The sequence below is a fragment of the Pecten maximus genome, chromosome 16 (assembly GCF_902652985.1).
Source record: "Pecten maximus chromosome 16, xPecMax1.1, whole genome shotgun sequence".
NCBI lineage: Eukaryota > Metazoa > Mollusca > Bivalvia > Pectinida > Pectinidae > Pecten > Pecten maximus.
Genome location: NC_047030.1, coordinates 18,647,128 through 18,666,851, shown reverse-complemented (window position 1 = coordinate 18,666,851; position 19,724 = coordinate 18,647,128). Strand labels below are relative to the sequence as shown.

The window sequence follows — 19,724 nt, the reverse complement described above, 5'->3', positions numbered from 1 at the left end:
CACGCCAGAACAGGCAACAAAATACTCCTTAAATTCACCTTATATATATATTGATGTGTTACTTTAAAAATCACAACATATTTTTGACCGCATCCATTGGATATACACTAGTCTGTAGTATGTAAAATCAGGGACATAACCCAATCTAAGCTACAACATAACAAGGAGGGAAAATTCACAACTAAGTTATATATTGTTAATACTCCATTTCTAGATGGTGATATGCCTGCTTCCCCAACCTACCTTTACATGATGCATTTGATGCGATATTCGATTACAGTTGCATTTATCATGATTTCTGTGACAGATGTCAACTATACTGACGGAAGATCCAAGTTGATGAAGACAATACATTTTTTTATGGACACGAACTCATTTGGAGATATTTTATTTCCTTATAAGATGTCTGTTCTTATCCCTTGACATGACTTTGGAGGAGAGGACATCGAAGAATACATTTTCTAGGTTAAATACAAACAAGAAATAGGAAGTAATGCAACTTCCTGAGAATATTCCGACCAACGACTATTCACAGGTTCAGATATTCTGCGAATTAAGAAAAAGAAAAAAACAAGATGCAGGATTATCCAGCTGCCATTGCTATTTCGGAAATTTAACCAAAATGTCATTTTAGAATACTACGCTGTCTGAACATAACATTTAATATCTTAAATATCGGCAGGAACTTAAATCTCGGAAAATGGTATTTGTTTCTCGGAATGCAAGAAGGATGTTAGAAAAAAACAATGGACGAATTGTTAAAAAAATCCATGTTATCGACCTTAAGGACACATTTCAAAGAATTGATAGTATCATTTTATTTTTCGACAACATTTTCATCAAAACTATAACACACTCCTCGGTCATTCTTTTAAAATCAAAACTACAGAAATGCCGATCAACATATAGGGTGCCGAAAACAAACTCTGGAAACAAAATACAAAATTTAAGTTGTTTCAAGCTATCTGGGCCTTACAAACAGAAGTCGCACCTGAAACCTGAATATCTGCATCCCGTTTCAGGTTTATGATAAATTGCATCGTTGCTGCACGGAGTGCGCTACCTTAAAGTACAAGTATAACACCCTATCCACTCCGAAAATTTACCACATATCGACTGACAGCCTGGAAATAGAGTTTCTAAGAATCAGAATCCAATTCTTCCTGGAAATTATCAACACTTGTCTCTGTCGGAGTCAAAAAGTTGTTTACATGTCAATTTTGTTTTAGTATTCGTTTGCTTAACTATAATGAAAAACATGAATACAAATCAACGGAGAAAGAGCAAAGCAACAGCGTGCAGAGGAACGAAAACGACTGAGAGAGGACCAAAGCAACAGCGTGCAGAGGAACGAAAACGACTGAGAGAGGACCCTTCCTCTCTCAGTCGTTTTCGTTCCTCTGCACGCTGTTGCTTTTGATTTGTATTCATGTTTTTCATTTTTTGTCAGTAACATCAGGCATAGAGCTCCAGAAACACATTTTTATTCGCTTCATTAAGTAAAATTAACTTAATTTAGCCTTTTACATATCGTAATAGATTTGTCGAACTGTAGAACCAGAGACATATATATATGTCTCTGACAGAACTGATATTTATCATCAATCTGATACGTAACCAGGTGCTAATTATTTTCTATTGTTCTGTTGTTATGCTATAATATTATTATAATTCATAAATAAATTGTGAAGTTTATGTATATGTTACAGTGGGATTAAAGCTTGTATCTGATTCATTAGGGACTGTTCTGGTAAATAAATATAAACAAGTATATCAAAAAACGATATAATCTAATAAATAAATCCCTTTGTTGTAAGTTTAAATCCATGAAATTACCGATTTAATTATGAATATACGGGTTATTTTAGTAATATTCTACTGCATATTTTAATTCTGTTTGATCAATATTAAAAAAAAAAAAAAAAATGAAATACGTGCCGGTGAGTGTATTCGATCACGTATTGCAAAACAAGTTCGCGGAACTATCACTTTATTTTATCTTTTTTAACCATTACACTACCGTACAAATAGTTTACTAACGTGTCAAATATGTATATGTCCTTTATATTGTCAAACTTTACGTGCAGAACTCCCCTTTATTTTTTTTTATTTAGCCAGCGGTTGATAAAACCCTGCTATTATAATTTCGTCAGGGTATTGTCGACTATCCAATTTTTCATTAAAACTTAAAAAATACTCTTTCATATACAGTTTCATACAATAAAAGCTGTCAGACTATCTGTTTGTGCGCAAAGTAAAAAACACGCTTTCATTTTCTCTTTCCTGTTTAATTCTCCCGTAACGTTAATTACGTTTGTTTTGAAAGACTCGCGCTAGCCACTTTCAATAATGTCATCCATTAGGAATTTAAAGGCTCTCAGAAATCTAAGGAAAACCTCTAGTTAATCCGAAGGGAAGACAACGCTTCTTACGACTTTTATCAAGCTTTAATAAGACAATTGTTCGATAATGCCCAGTGGTCGATAATACCCCAGTGTGCTCTAGATGAACAGTGGAAATATCAAACACATAGGCCTAAATAGTTTGTATTTTCCCCCCAATGAAAATATTATTATCATCTTTATTTCCTCCACAAAGAAGAGCATGATAATACAAATACAAACAATGTAACGTAGATAATACGTGACTATTTACATAGTGATATCAAGCAAAAAAGTGCATGCGAGTTCACAATATAATCTTATATACATATATACATGTAGTTAATTATCGTAGATATAAGTTGAGTAATATATATGTCTTATATTCCATGTACATAAATATATATATATATATATGATACTACATGTATTAATTATGTGTACAGATCAAACATTCGTTTTATGGCATATATGGACTCTAATCTAAATTCTTCATGATCAGATTCATTCACCTGATGGTTCATTGGACCACCTAGTAAAATATGTATTAATGAATAATCAGGTAGTGAATGCAGATATGTACTTAGTTCTATACTTGAAATGGATGCTATAATACACCATAGATTATCACGGATATTATCCGTTACAGAACACTGCAAAATAACATGAGTTACAAAATCTGTGTAGAAAAGGCCACAGTGGTGACATAAAAGCTGAACATTACTTACCCGAACAGTTACAATCAATTTCATTATGTATCCAATATTATAAAGAAAATTTGGATGACGCAAAGCTAATTGCCATAAATAATGAGGTTTAAGATCGTCATGCAGCAATAAAAATCGTGTGAAGTCTGCGTCATTAGACATTCTATGCAACCAAGCATTAGTTTCATAATTAGATACAGATTTATAAATCAATGACTTCCAGTGTATTTTGTTTGGAAAGCTACCATCATCAAGAAAAAGTACAATATATTCATATAAGTTATACTTCTTAAGTATTCTAACGATATCGGGTATAAAACCTTTTTGACTACAGTTGCTCACAATGTACATAAAAAATCTCGAAATGAATACTCTGCAGATTAAGTTATTTCTATTCATTCTGCAGATCCTACCTAAATACAAAAGTTTTTTAATATCAATGTACGCTTCTATAGAGAGCCATCCAATCAAGGAAGTACACATATCAGTTCTTGTTCTTTTTCCAAAACCTTGAATTGACTTTACAATAAAGTGTTGAGCTCTTTCTAGCATCAATAATTCAGTATTTGAAAGTACCCACAGTTCACATCCGTAGAGTGCAGATGGGTATACTTTAATTTTTAAAATTTTAGCAATAGTTAAAGGGTTTAATGCGCATTGATGTACCCCAGAACGTAAAAGGGCCATAGTGCCACTTTTTAATTTAGTGCATGCTTGTTTTGTTCTTTCAATGGAATTGTGTTTATCATTTAATAAGATGCTTACATGAGTAATCTCCGAAACAACTGGCAATATGTTATCATAGAGGCGTAAAGTACAGTTAATGGTTATGGTTCTTTTATTTGAAAATACAACAACTTTACTTTTTGAGGCTGAATACAAAAATCGCCATTTGCGACTGTATGATTCACAAATAGATAACATTTTACTTAAACTTGTAATATTTGTGCTTACTAAACATATATCGTCTGCTTGGGTTGGAATATTTACAGTTTTATCGATAATCATAGCGCCCCTACCACATCTTTCTACTTCATCTAATAGGTCATTAATAAAAATTAAGTACATTTTGGCTGAGAGAGCCCCTCCTTGTAAGATCCCGCGCTCCATCTTTACTGGAGCGGAGATTAAACCATTAAAAAATACGGAACTGTTTATATCCGTGTACATAAACTTTAAAATATTCCACACTTTACCGGTAAGGCCAATGTCATATAATTTTGCAAGTAGACCGTCGTGCCAAACGGTATCAAACGCCTTTGAGCTGTCTAAAAACGATACATATACATCTGAACCATTTTCCATATTATAATAAATACATTCCTGTAAATTAAAAGCTGTACAAAGGCTACATAAATTCTTCTGGTATGCCGACTGCTGTTTATTTGGGAACACATCAGATTCTATTACATAGCTAATTCTTTTCGCAATAGCCACTTCAAACATTTTAAAAAATACTGGCAAAAGGGTTATTCCCCTATAACTATTAGGGTCATCTTTTGGCTTCCTATGGCCTTTATACATCGTTACTATAATACCATGTTTCCAACTTTTCGGGATATATTCATGTTTTACAACAAGATTAAATAAGTTTTGTATATGGTTAATTACAGAATGACCTGCATATTTAATATGTTCGTAGACAAGACCTTCGTGACCACCTGCTTTACCTGATTTAAGGTTTTTACAAATTAAATTTATTTCACTAAAAGTAAAATTATCACGTAAAAACAAATTTTCATCAGAATGTATACTAGATTTTAACATTTTGATTCTTTTTTCCATCTCATCTCGAAAATGACAATCAAATTCCTTATCGTCATGGTTTTTAAATATATGTTGAAAATGTAGACGCCACCCATTAATAATATCATGAGGATCTCTGAAAACTTTACCTTCATATTTCAGCTCAGTTTGTTTAGCCCTTGAGGCTGACTTTTTGCTTTTAAAAAGTTGCCAAAAAAGGTTCTGATCAAGATCACCCGATCTATCAATTTCAGCGAATTGATTCTTCATGTAAGATTCAAATGATTTCCTGAGTTGACGTCTAAATTTAGTTTTATATTTTTTATATTCCGAGAATGATCGACAATCTTGTCTACGCTTTCCGGATTGTATCCACAAGTGTCTTTTGTGCAACATTTCGTTATGTAATACCGTAAGACTTTCGTCCCAATAAGGTTTTTGATATTTTTTATACATAGTTTTTGGTATACACTTATCAGCTGCTTCAAGCAAGGCAGAACATATATTGTTATAATAACAATCTATATCATGGCCAGATGGATTTCCAGTAGGTACTCTGATACAATCCAGTAAACGTTTTACATAGCATTGGTAATTGCAAATTGAACCATCGCTTAACGCTTTTTTCCACTTATATTTGTTACACCTTGATGTATTGCCCGTAAAGGATTTGGGTACACCTACTGAGCAGACAATAGGACAATGTTCTGAAACGTTTCCATCGTCGTCTAAAACTTTACAGTACATGGTAAGATCTATAGAATTTGACTCAATGAGTACATGATCAATTGCAGTAGAGTTATCTGTTTCAGGGTAAAATGTACAAATGGGACCCGTGCATTCAGATTGAACATTTAACGAGATCATGTTAGTTTTATCTAAAAATTGCTGGAATAACCGAGATCGATTGTTATCAGTAAACTGATAGCGGTCACCTCTTACTTTAACATTAAAGTCACCAATAATAAACACTTTACCCTTGTCTGAGTATACATCATATAAAGATTCTAAAATATCAACATGTTCTTGAAAAATTTCAAAAGGCCTCGAAGAAGCAGGCATATAAACTGAGAACCAATATGAGTATTCTCCACTAGCTGACTGTAATTCCAGGCCTACAATTCTAGGACTGTCTATAATAATTTCCTGTACATTAAGGAGCGATTTGTATAACAAACATACGCCACCTCTAATACTACATTTGTAGCGGAAAGGATCTACTTCATAAACTGGTTTCACAAAACATTTATAACCAGAATGATTAAAACTATTAAAAAATGACAACTGGTATTCCCTTACCCAGTGTTCTGATAATCCGCAAATATCTATATCATATGTGTCAAGACATTTAAGGAGATAAGGCATACCGGCCATTATCCCTTCACAGTTCCAACACATGGCATTGACTTTGTTACTTTCTGTCATTATGCTCGTTCCAGAAAACCTGTCTTGGCATCCATGGCCTTGCATATATACCCGGTGGCCAAAAGTCGGGATTTTCCAGAATAGCCGAGTCTGAATCAAGGACATTTAACTGTGCGGATGCCGTCTTTTTGTATCCCTTTTCAAAGTAACGAAGGAACGTGATTTTAACACCATTGTCTCCTAAAAAGTCTCTCATCGCACTTTCCGAGGCGGTATACTTATTTATTCCATGTATATAGTATCTTTTAATACGTTTTTGTTTTACAGGCGTAAAACCAACAAATCTGTCGCTCGGTTTTTGTGTCGATATCGGAGTAGGGTGACACACTGATGAAGGACAGTGAACCTTGATCTGGCGAAGAATGGCGTTTGGGTTTCCGCTTCCGGGTTTGTGCGACGCATCAGTTGGTACTGAGGTTGAGTTCTGACGGGGTTGCCGAGCGGGCTGAGCGAGGGTTGATGAACAGACTGAGCCAGAGTTGGTAAGCGAGTCGCGCGTGGGATGAGCGAAATTACTCAGTTTCCTCGATTCGGTAACTCGTGACACAGGTTGTTGAATTGTTTCATGTCGTGTCGTGTTTGTTGTTGTATATTCTGTGAGCGATTGTTTGTTTCGTGTATCATGTCGTCTAACCTCTGTATTTCGTCCTCTAGCGTTTTCATTTTTTGCGTTACTAGTTTTACAGAATTTTTACAACTCGACACACCATTCAGTTGACTGTTGTCAACTCTGTTGGCAATCGTGAGGAACTCGGACATGTTTCCCACCACAGTTTTAACTTCCTTTTTAAGATTGAAGATCTTATTTTCAATGTTCGTCTTGAAGGTTGTATTTTTGGCGATTTCTTCATTTGCCGTTTTCATATGGATATCAAAGTTCTTTTTGTCTTTCATCCATGCTTCATGCTGGTGTTTGTTTTGTTCACGCAATTCACTGAGTTCTTTCTCTAATTTCGATACGCAGTTTGTGCACGAGGCGAGTTCTTCTTGAGATTTTATTGCGCGCGTTTTCGCCTTTTCTTTTTCTTTTCCGAGTTTCTGTAACGATGTTTTTAGAAATTTTATTTCATTTTCATTTTCTGTAATTGTATGTTTCATTGAGTTCATAGAGTTTATTGTATGCCTGTTTTCACATTTCATGTCGTTTATGTCAACTTGAACTTACGTTTTTTTTTTGAAAGACCCGCGCTAGCCACTTTCAACAATGTCATCCATTAGGAATTTAAAGGCTCTCAGAAATCTAAGGAAAACCTCTAGTTAATCCGAAGGAAAGACAACGCTTCTTACGACTTTTATCAAGCTTTAATAAGACAATTGGTCGATAGTGCCCAGTGGTCGATAATACCCCAGTGTGCTCTAGATGAACAGTGGAAATATCAAACACATAGGCCTAAATAGTTTGTATTTTCCCCCCAATGAAAATAGATGTATGAAATCATAATTAAGTTATGTTGTTTTATGAGCTTACCTTGGAAATGGATTTTAATAAGACATTCCGGATATTTTATTACGTTATCAAATCTAAATTTAGACAAAGCGTCGGGGTGCGAGCGACGCTTTGTTTGACGCCGATAAGTTGAAAAATGGCAGGCACCGACAGCTTCAACCTGATCAAGTTGAATCAGCTCTTTCTCAGCTGTATCCGGGAAGACAATATTGTTGATTTAGATTCGTATGTAAATGCGTACGAGGAATTAAGCAAGTAAGTTACTGTTTCTTATAAAAAATAACACATAAAGATATCACCTGCACCAGTACTGCCAGCGTGCCAGCCTACTGAAGAAGTATAGTAGGCCTACTGTACCGTACTTATCGATCTGAATTAATTATAGTTAGATTTTAGATTTTGAATTAAAAAAAACTTGACTTTTTCTTAATCTAAGTCGAAAATCTTAGAATATATACGTAAAGATGGCATATATATTGGTCTTTCAAATAGTATAGCTGATGAATCACTGTTACTAGACATGTCACTGTGGTAATGTGACAGACTGAACTGATCATTAAGAAAACAGTTTTTTTAGCCTTCAGACTTCTATTATAAACATTTGTATACTTTCGAAATAATTACTGCTAGTTTGCTTGTTAAATAAGAGTCTCTCTTGCAGATTATTTGGTATCCTGGGCAGTATATTTGGATTTGTGGTCTCAGATGTTGTGGAAAAGATAGAAATACTAAGAGATTATAGGAAATCTCCAGAAGGGGAGCATTATAAATCTATTCAAAGTATGATCAGCTATGAGGTAGAGAAAAAAACCACAGATAACAAGAAGAAGGCATCAGGGGCCAGGACATTGCTGCGACTTCATCGTGCGATGGAATTCACTGCTCAGCTGATGACTGATGTGAGGAATGCAGAAGAAGGAGCGAAGATGTCATCCATAACAGCCACGGCATACAATGCTACGCTGTCCAAATACCACCCTTGGCTTATACGTAAAGGTGTGAGTGTTGCCACATACACACTACCATCACGGAAACAACTCCTCGAAAAGATCATGATGTCTGATGACCAATCAAAAGTCGAGGACCTGATGGAGGCAGCAAACCTTCAGCGACAAATGTACGATATAATTCAAAAGATATATGAGACAGAAAAACTGCTCAATTTACCATAATGTTTGCAGAATTAGGATTTTTGTAATTTATTGGATCACTGACATAATGTTTACCAAATTTTCTCAGTATGTTGTGGAAGATTTATTTGGATATCTTTACCTAGCTTAAAACAGTAAATGTCACAAAAGGCTTGAGTTACGAACTTTTATTAAGTTTGGGTTAGAATAAACATTTTCTCCCAAAGAATAATAAAATTTTTGGTATCCTCCTGTACCATATATATAATATAATCAATCAACTTTTAACACTTACTGTTTGAGAATAATGTTGAAATTTTTGTATGCTTAAACACATTTTAAAGAATAAGAATTATGGGAGGGATATATATCTCAATTTAACTTTAATATGAAAATATGCTTGTTTTTGAAAACATGCCCCCAAACATACACTACACCAAATTTAAAGGCACTTTTTTTTCTTCATATATATATATTGATAAATCCTAGCACAACAATGATAATGCCTGGTAAGTGCCAGCATTTTTCTAAACAGCACTGTTGATACTGTCATATAAATTTTATGTTTAATTTTAATTTAATGTCCTTCATTATTGTCCTTTGTGCTTTATAATTTATTTCCATCATTTCTTGCCCTGGCGATACACAACCAGATTATGTGAGAATTGCTATCTATAATGAATGGACATGGGAAGAGTTGTTGTGTTTACCACAAACTTTTTATTGATCACTTTAACATTTTATTTATACCATGACAATGTCTTTGTGAGAATGAGGCTGTGATAGTAAAATACCAGGGGTAGTCGGATTTTACTAAATATTGTGTATGAATCTCTTGATTTGTGTAGTAGATTCATTTCAGTTTTCTTAGAACATAAAAATATCCATATGGACTACAGATACTGAAAAAAGTGTTATATTGATAAATTATGATAAAAAAAATTATAACAAAGTTGTGTTTTTTTTGTTATCTTATTAAGGATGTATGTTTACTTGATTTTATAAAAAGTGTTATCTCCGCTTTGGTTTCAGTTTTGACTTGCCTTCATGTAGCTCAAACTACTATTAATAATATGTTTAGTGTTTAATACAGAGATTTATACAACACTAACATAAGCTTGGAACCTTCAATAAAATAAAATGGTCAATTTTTTCTTTTGATTCTAAATGAAATTATAATTACTGAAAAATAACAGATTTTTTGGTAGGAAATTTACCTGTGTGTGGGTATAAGGAATTTCTTCTACTCCTCAGTCTAGCATCCAAATGTATTGTCACCTTAAATATTTATTTGGAATTAATGCATTTAAGAGCCAAGCAACAATTCATGTGTCATTTACAAATGATGGAAGTGTGTGATCCATAGTATTAGATGCTATTGACACAGCAAAACATATACCAGGAGTATATAGAAGTTTTTATGCTTCAATATGTACATGCCTGTAATAAGATTGTCTAAATGACTGTGAGGTGTAAAATGTTAAATCCTTTTACTGTGATATATTTGTTTAATGTGTTGGGAGTCCTGTGTTTGAGGGTCCTAGATAGTAGCGTTCTGATTTCCTTGCACTCCTGAGTATTGATTTATTAAATGTTTTAAACCTTTTATGCCCTTGTCTTGAGCTTTTGTTATACAGCTTTAATACATATACACTGGTTACCAGGTCTTACCATTAATCTTGTGTGTACTGACATGTAGGCATTGGTTTATTGCCAGATAAATCCTGGTATATCTCAATATTCATCCACCACTATTTACACAACACTAGAAATTAAGTTAAGTTGGTTGAAAGATGAACAAGCTTTTGTGTATGCGACACCCTGAAACAGTATTCTCATACTCAACCTAATACATGAAGTATTTTCGAAAATTTAGTTTTCAGTTGGATGACAAAGATTCTCTATAAAACGAGAACAATGACCTTGGCCCCCTGAATTACAAACTAATTTAGATATTAATTATGAAGTTTTCTCATACCCATTTAAAAACAAAGTAACTAGAGTACATTTTTTTTCTATAGATACTAATTATGGCTGACCATAACCTTGACACCCAAAAAACAGGAACTTGTTAACAAGGTTTTCATACTTTACCAATATTAAGTTTGATGAACACCCATACATATTTCCACCCAACAGTACTTGTGCTTGTTCAAGGATATACGAGGGCTGATTGATAAGTTGTCATATTGAAGGAGGTACTCAAGGATGTTCTTTTCAAATCTTACTATTCTGACTGTATAGGGCCGTGTACCCAAGGACTGGTCTCATTTGGTTAGTTTATATAGACAATGTAGCACGCTTAAGTAAACAAGACAAGCACCTTTTGCCATGGTTGCCATTCACGATTGTGGCTTTATATTGATTGGTCTTTCATCTATTTCCAAAACTGAAATCAGCTATTTCCGGCACCCTAACCCTAACATGCAGTTGATGATTTTCTGAACAGCCAAGAAAAGGAGTTCTATAAAAGTGGCATTGAGACCCTTAAACACGGCTGGCAAAAGTGTATAGATACTGAAGGGGATAATGTTGAAAAATGATACAATATGCCCAGCAAAATTCAAATCCTTCAATACGAGGCTCACAGATTATCAATCAGCCCTCCTATTGCGAGATACAATAAACATTTGTTATTCCCTCACAATGAGGCCAAGTAGGCAATATAGTTCACAATTTGAAAAAAAAAGTTCAGATACAAATCTTAAAATTATATATATAAATGGTAATATCTCTTGCAAAAAAAATAGTCTAATCAAAATATTGTTCAGGGAAAACAAATATTTATTATGTATACAAAATGTGTCAGGATTTAATTAAGAGCCTACCAAGTTTCAAAGAAATAGGTAGAAAGCTATAGAACTTTGGACAAGAGACTAGAAATAAATAAACTGCAATAACTTTAGCAAATAAAAGTTTAACAGATGCCTACCAAGTATCAAAGAAATCCCATAAAATGTAGATTTCCAGACACAACTCCATGTGTTTTAAAAGAAATTAACAGAAAAATATAGACATCTCCAAAGCATACTGGACTCAATTCATGTCAGGAATGAAGCTGCTAGAGTACTGAGTAAGTGTTGACAAAGATTTTCTAGAAATAGTAAGTAACCGTGACCTTGAACTTGACCCGGCAACCCTGAAAACTTGTATTTGTATTTGTATAAGTTTTATCAAAATCCCTCAAGGAATGAAGTCACCAGAGTGCTGATCACATGACAAATGGCATTAACATGTAAACATGTACAAGATGGATGGAGAGGAAAACTATAGTCTCCCCCCACCCCCCAGTTTAATCCGTAGGACTAATAAACAAAGGGGAATAACTTTTGCAAAAACAGTTCAACATAATTGCTGTTCAGGGAAACAACTTTATACCATGATTATAATAGCATACTGAGTTTCAAAGATACCAGTAAAAACCTGTAGATATCTGGACAAAAGTCTATGTCAGACAGACAGATGACACATGCACCATTCCATAATACTCCCGCCAAGTTTAATTGGCATATAAAAAAGTGTAGATTAATAATTTTTTTTATTTTCATTTATTTTTTTCCACAGAATATCAACATCAATTTATACAATACTAACTTACTAAGCATTCAATACCAGGTATTACCTGAATTTCAATATGATTCAATATGGTATATGGCTAGTACAGACACAGTAGTGAAAGGCGTGTAGATCTAGAGGATGATGTAGAGAAATGGCAGATGACAGTATAAGTTAATTCTTATGACAAATATAATGGATTTTATGTCATTATTCCCTTGTATCAAAATCAACCACATTGATTTTGAATAAGAAAATCTGGAAATGTAAGCAGAATAGCAGAACATGGATTGCTTTTTACATATAACTGTAATGGCTATTTACATTATTTACATAATATTGTATCTTGGAATAAAATCACACCATATTAACAATGCCCTTATGGATTATTAGTGTTTACAGTTGGCATTGGTCACTGGGAAAGTTGAGGATATTCAATGCTTTCCAGTGTCAAATATATATATTTCATAAGTATAAATATGTAATAGAAGATAAAAATAAGATTAGGATTTACGCTGGGTAATTTATGAATGGCGTCATTGTTGGATTAAATCTTTCTGAGCGGACTTCATGGAAGTGAGGTTCTTTGCAGTGAGATGGCTTATGATATGAAATCAAATTTCCTTTCGACTTCGTTATAAGGTAGAGCTATGACTGACAATGGCAGGGGACTGTAGGCTTTGGGTTAGTATTTACTGCTGAAGTTTCACCCTACCTCATCGTCGGATACCCACGACTGATTGTACTACACTACGCTCCACTTACCACTTCAGTGTAGTGTAGTTCAATCAACTATGGGCACTGACCATACCCTTCCTCAGATTTTGTCTTATTGATCCCGGAAGGATTTTCAAGCTTAATATTTAGCTTTTTTTCTCTAACATGATTTTCCAAAATAATGAATTTAATTCAGTAAATCATGATTCATTACATGATATAACTGCATTTAAGAAATAGGAAGTAAATTTACATATTTCAGGTTTACAAAATCTGCATCCAATGAAATCACTATTTGACAATCCTCACTATAAAATACATAACTTTAGGCTGATGAATGCTTTTACATAAAACTGGTATGTCCACACTCCTGCTTTGAAAATAATGGGAGTAAATGCAAAATCAAACCAAAAATTCAGTTAAGGTTATATTAAATACATGTCTGACAGAGACTTGAAAGATTTTTCAACTCAACTTAATATCAGACTAAAAGATCCTCCATGAAAAAAATCAGCATTCCACACAACAGATCTAAATATTAAGTATTAATGTCTAACTGAAGTACGACAGATGTACAGACAGCATCAATGTTAGTACTACCAGCCAATTCAAGTCTGTGAATCTCCATGACAATGACAGATTGTCTTGTATGTGTAGTGTTATTCAGCTTATTCATGACCGACAGATTGTCTTGTATGTGTTGGACTGTTGTGTAATATTGTTCACGACAATGACAGGCGGTCTTGTAGTGTGATTTAGCTTAATCATGACATTGTATATAATAATGCAATAATACTTATTTATCACCTAGACATGTATTTCATACTAGTGTGATATTGCTTATAAACCACAGACAGGTACATTAGTCTTTGTCAAGTTTGTGTAATGTGATTTTGCTTATTGACCACATGTACAGTACGTAATCTTTGTATGTCTGTAGTGACTGTGATAATGGCTATTCACAACACAGACAGGAAGTCTTGTATTGTAGTTTGATAGTGCTTATTGACAACAATGCCAGGTAATCACATTGCTTTTTCACCACAAGAACAGATAGTGTTGTCTGAACTCTGGCAGCAATGCTAGGTCTAATATAGACTGTAAGTCAGCCATTTTTCCAGTTTTGAGTGACAGAACTTGTGATCAGATGATAGAGATATTAACAGACAGCAGATATTGAGGTATAAATCATTCCTGTATCACAAAGTTTGTTTCCCACCACAACATTCTACCTCTTTCACTCACAGATAAGAAATCTTTTGTGAATTGGTTCAATATGGGATAACAAAACAAAAGAGGAAATGATTCAAAGTCAGCACTGGATTATAACCAGAACAGACTTGATAATATCAACAATGTCACACATCAGTACTCCACACTGTTCAGTACTCGACATTCTCCTTCTCTTGTACACAGTACCGACCACTACCGATCACCTCCTGTACACATGATTTGGCGGTCTCCATCCTCTTTGTTTGTTTCTGGTGAATGATGACTCGTGGTGAGTTCATGTCCACTGTCCGTGTTGCTAAGGGTGATCGTGTATTGTCCTTATTTAGAGATGAGTGTCGCTTGGGAAACAGTTGTTTTGGCTGGGCGGGTTTAACCGGTTTTCTATGGATAGTTGTCTCTATATGATCTGTAACATGGAACATGTAACATGAAAACTAGCCAATCACACAAGCGCTTGCTTTACACCATGGTTACGCTATCTGTCTAAGCATATGAGTGAGAGAGATTTGTACTGTCAGTTCCATACCATATTTCTTTATTTTACAGTTACAACTTGTAGTTTTCTGTGGACAGTGCAAACCTGAATGAAATTGATTGCTAGCAATTTTGACTTCCTACAGCCGGTAATCCAGTTAAAGTTAGTCCGAGTCTGTCATCGAGTTACCACATTTTTGCCCACCCTCCTAGCACATGCTATAATGGTGTTAACTAGCAGAAAAATATTGTTAATGACTGAACATTTGCTGTCTTAGTGAACTGAAAGATTACTGAAAGTCTTTGTCCTATCAAAACAAGGCCATTTAGGCCAGGGTTTTCATTAAAATATCACATAACAGGCACAATGAGATCTGTGTTGTTAATTAAACTGACTCGGAATGGGTCAGTAAACTGTGGTCATGAGCATTCCTTATAGTGTCAAACAGGGAGTCTGAAGTACCGTAATATGTATAACAGGTCAGGGACTGGGGACAGATGGGGGGCTTGTACAGTAATACATTATGCTGAATATTTCTTTAAAATTGAGAATTGTTTTAAACAGAAACCAATATATAATTTCTCAGTTAACCATCAAGATTTGTATTTTCAAACCTATTTATACAATGAACACTCAAATTTTGTGGTTTAACTGATATTTCTATCAAAACAAGACTGGTGTCCCTGTGAGAATGAACAGCCAACTTCATACCTTTGTATACATATTGAAGTGGGTCATCACAAGGTTTTTTCTCAGCTATGGTCATTTTGTGGAGGCTGTCAAACTCACGAAGAAGTTCATCTGTATCCTCTAATTTGTCGTCCGTGTCATCAGCTCCTTCATCTACCAGGTTTGGCATTAATGGCAACTTGTCTTGAGTCAGACGTGAATCTACAGATATTGGAACAACATCATGTTGATACACATTTTTGCAGACTCAAAAGTAATGGATTTACATGTATATATAAATATTCATATAATATGATTTTTTTTAAATTCTTTATTACCATTGTGTTAATTTCAAACATACATATAGTAGCACCTTTAGATTTTAAAGAAAACCCTATAAGTAATAAATTTGAATAAAACTATGTCACATAACTGTTTTATCCCTCAACACATAAGTAAGGTGTTTTGAGGCAATATATATAGGTGTTTAAATCTAAAGGAAAGTCAATAAAATCTAGATTGGCATGAAGAGGAGTAACATTATAACCTGCAGAAAAGAAGTGAAGAGAAGAGTCAGTGGAAAGGTGGACCCAATTTTAACATGTTATACCTGGTGGGAAATATATATTAATTAAAAAACATATGAATACACTTGAAAAATAATCAATACTACTTTGACTTTTATGGAAAATATTTTGTATAATTAATAAAACAAACATAGCATTGCATAACTATTTTGAAAATGTGTTTATTAAAATGAGACATGACCTACCTGGCATAATAGTGGCAATAGGAGTCCTAACTATTCCTACAGATGGTGACCTGGGGTCAAGAAGACCCTCTGGAGTCTTCTCCACAATAATCGGCGTCCTTGTTATCCCTACAGAAGGTGACCTGGGATCAAACTCGTGGTCCATGACACGTTTGTGAGTACCGGTACGCGGAGGGGTTATCATCTCTCCCTCTCCAAAGTCGGTTTTACTATTAGCCAGACCCATGATGGTTTCTGAAAACAACATAACATTTCAAAGTTCAGTTATTTTTCAAATCTATTTTCATGTATATAATATGTACATTCATAATATGTACATTTATCATATGTTGCAATTTATTTTACAAACTAAACCAAGAATTCAAATAATTATATAAAAACATACAATTGAAAATGGCCAGAAAAATTTGATTATTTATTACCACTCATTGGGCATGTTAAAGTTTATGAATGGGAATGATCCAAATTTGGTGGAGGCATTGTTTGATCTTGACAGTCAAGGTGTTATGTTATGTTTATTTTCTGTTGTTTTTTTAAAGTATTAATTGTGTTTCAAATTACATCTAAAGATCTTATATTAATGTGGATAGTGAGACACTGTCCACTAATTAATATCCTACTAAATCACCCATTGTCATATATACATTATTTGCATAGGGTTTTGATATGAAATTTGTATTAACGCATGCACTCCATGTAAGAATATGAATATTATCATATAATATATATCTTAATGAAACTAAAATATGTTTGTGTGCATTGATAATATTGTGCCATATATTGCTTATGTTGTCAATTAACAACATAATTTACTTTCAAAGGCAGGTCAAATTGTTGACTTCACAGAATGAATCTGACTATCTTTGATATACTGCAGGTTCAATGATCAAATCTACTGATAGGAGAAAACGGTGTCAGGTCGTTTCGGTACTTTTTCGGAAGTTGTTTCGGGACATTCGGAAGTCGTTTCGGTAGAAGTCCGGGTCGTTTCGGGAGACATGAGCAAGTCGTTTCGGTACTTTCAATCAACATTAGAATAAACACCTTAATTTTTTAATACATAATTAACATGAATTAATCTGTTTTTAAAACGATTCATAATTAATATACAGTCAGTATAAACACCTATGACAACAAATGTATCGATAATACAAACGGCATTGTTTTAACCCCCAAGCGCAGTGTTTTCTTTAAACCAGCACTGGTGGTTCGTTCCTTTATGATATTTTCAAACTTCTATTACAGAAGCAATACAATCAAAATCAAAATTGGTATGTAACAACCCATGCCCGAGAAATAAAGGCTATACAGGGTGATTTCATTACTTTTTTTTTTTTATTTCGTATTAGGTTTGTTAAATCATTACGTTTATACACGTAGGTATGGAATTGAATACGTTAAGTTAGAGAAATATATACATGTATAGAAATACGTAAAGTTAGAGAAATATATACATGTATAGAAATACGTAAAGTTAGAGAAATATATACATGTATAGAAATACGTAAAGTTAGAGAAATATATACATGTATAGAAATACGTAAAGATAGAGAAATATATATAAAGAAAAAATGTAAGGCAGAGTTGAATGTAAAGAAGATTAATTTGTATTAGAAAGCCTATAGTCAGGAATAACAAAATTATTTCTATTTCTCAATGCATAAGGGTGTTTAGACCAACAGATTGTTGTTAGAGCACTAGAATATCTGAAAAATCTGGAGTTAGATTATTTTTCATCTTATACAGTAGTCACCTAACTGTAGTTTTAACTCTACCTCTCCCCTTCTTCTCATGCCATTTTCCTATAATTACAAAAATACCTTAATCCAAAATGCTCCAGTTATCCATATAATATATGTATTTTTTTCCCTAATCGATCAAGTATAATGTATAGGTCGTGTTTCTGATCCTTCCCGATCCGGTAACAGCACAAACGCGACGGTCGTATGCCGACGTTGGCCCAATGTATATTTGTTGTTGATTTGTAATATCGAGTTATACTAATTATCGATATTATTGTTATGGATGATATATTATGATTGTTTGATATTAATAAAAAAAAAACTTAGCAAGAATTATGCTGTTTTTGTGTAGATCATTAAACGTTATCACGTGGTAGTCTACAGTAAACGTTGTAAGGGACATTAACCCGAGTCGTGGCTAGTAAGCATTATATACCAATAATAGATTGTTGATGCAATTATAGTCACTTAAAAATGCAATGAAAACACAAAAATGATAGAATCTGCATTGTTTTATTAGTACCGAAACGACCTACCGAAGTCCCGAAAAAATCTCGCGTATGTACCGAAACGACCCGAGACTTTTCGGGACTCCCGAAACGACTTGCTACCGAAACGACTTGTTACCGAAACGACTAGCATTCGAGTTATCTTATAACCACAGAATTTTGATAGGACTTGCAGAATTTCTGGAAATACTTCCTGTAATTTAAAAATGAACATTGTAAGATCCAGTTTTTTTAGCACAGTTGAAAAGGACCCATTAAAATGAATTGTAGACTGATCATGATCACTAAGATTGTGTATTATATATACATATGCTTCATATACTGGTACATTTAATTTGTGGACATCTATTTCTAGTCACATAATTACATGTGTGCTAATTTCTTAAACAGTGCACTATAGCTAATCCCAATATTTAACATGCATGATATTTTATTGGCTTTTCAAAAGTTTGAAGAAAATCATGCCAAATCATATTTTCTAAAAGGTGGATAAGACATGATGATGATGATGATCAGAAACCTTCAAATAAGTTATCGACCCATTTCATGTTTTTAGAAGGTGTCTTCAAAACATCAGAATCTTTAAAATTTGGATTTATAAAACTAAAACTTAATAAATTATTCAATGCACTAGAAACAGACATTAATCAGAACAAGGGCATAGTGGTATGCATGGAGAACTGCTCTATGTTAGTTTGGGGCAAATCGGTTGTTTGGAGAAAGCTGTCACCTTTGTTTTGGGAACACCTTTAATATTGGGACGAGGCTGTATTGTGCAATTTTATTTTTGTGTGTGGGAATTTTAGTGCAATGAGTGTGATTGACATGTTAACATCAGAGGAAATACATCTTGGACACACCACTGCTTGTTTGATTGTATACTTTCACGGTATATGTCTTCAACGGTGCAAATGATAAACAGCTACAGACTACAGTTCCAAATTTATCAGAAAGGAAAATATTGATACAAAAAATAATATGTTCACCATTAGCAGACAATTTGTAGCCTTATTGGCATTCGTTTTCAATACACGCATTTCTTGTACAATACTTACATGATGCTCTTCTGATCAAAAATTGTTTTCAAGCTTTTTGAAGTTCCCGCTCTAACCAATCAATGTCTCTGTTTCATTTTGTCGACGCTGAAGTAACGGCTTATCTGATTGGCTATATTCTAGATAGGCTAATCTGAATCCGTGATATGTTTACCAGCATC

At 33.8% G+C, this 19,724-nt stretch overlaps 3 protein-coding genes across 3 annotated transcripts; 1 reads left to right on the top strand and 2 right to left on the bottom strand.

Moving 5' to 3' along the window:
• Positions 1-6,775: 6,775 nt before the first annotated feature.
• Positions 6,776-7,399, bottom strand: LOC117344684 (uncharacterized protein MCAP_0864-like). The gene has a single exon (XM_033907511.1). It carries the CDS (start codon positions 7,397-7,399, stop codon positions 6,776-6,778), a length of 624 nt encoding a protein of 207 aa, XP_033763402.1.
• Positions 7,400-7,809: 410 nt separating this feature from the next.
• Positions 7,810-10,444, top strand: LOC117345413 (ceramide-1-phosphate transfer protein-like). Its single transcript, XM_033908487.1, has 2 exons — positions 7,810-7,961; positions 8,368-10,444. Exons 1-2 carry the CDS (start codon positions 7,843-7,845, stop codon positions 8,876-8,878), a joined length of 630 nt encoding a protein of 209 aa, XP_033764378.1. The 5' UTR covers positions 7,810-7,842; the 3' UTR covers positions 8,879-10,444.
• Positions 10,445-12,367: 1,923 nt separating this feature from the next.
• On the bottom strand, positions 12,368-19,644 carry LOC117345412 (cell division cycle-associated protein 3-like). The gene is made up of 4 exons (XM_033908486.1): positions 19,564-19,644; positions 16,258-16,491; positions 15,528-15,707; positions 12,368-14,747 (listed from the first exon to the last, which is right to left on the bottom strand). The coding sequence occupies exons 2-4, from the start codon at positions 16,481-16,483 to the stop codon at positions 14,491-14,493; spliced, it is 663 nt and encodes a 220-aa protein (XP_033764377.1). The 5' UTR covers positions 16,484-16,491; positions 19,564-19,644; the 3' UTR covers positions 12,368-14,490.
• Positions 19,645-19,724: the final 80 nt, after the last annotated feature.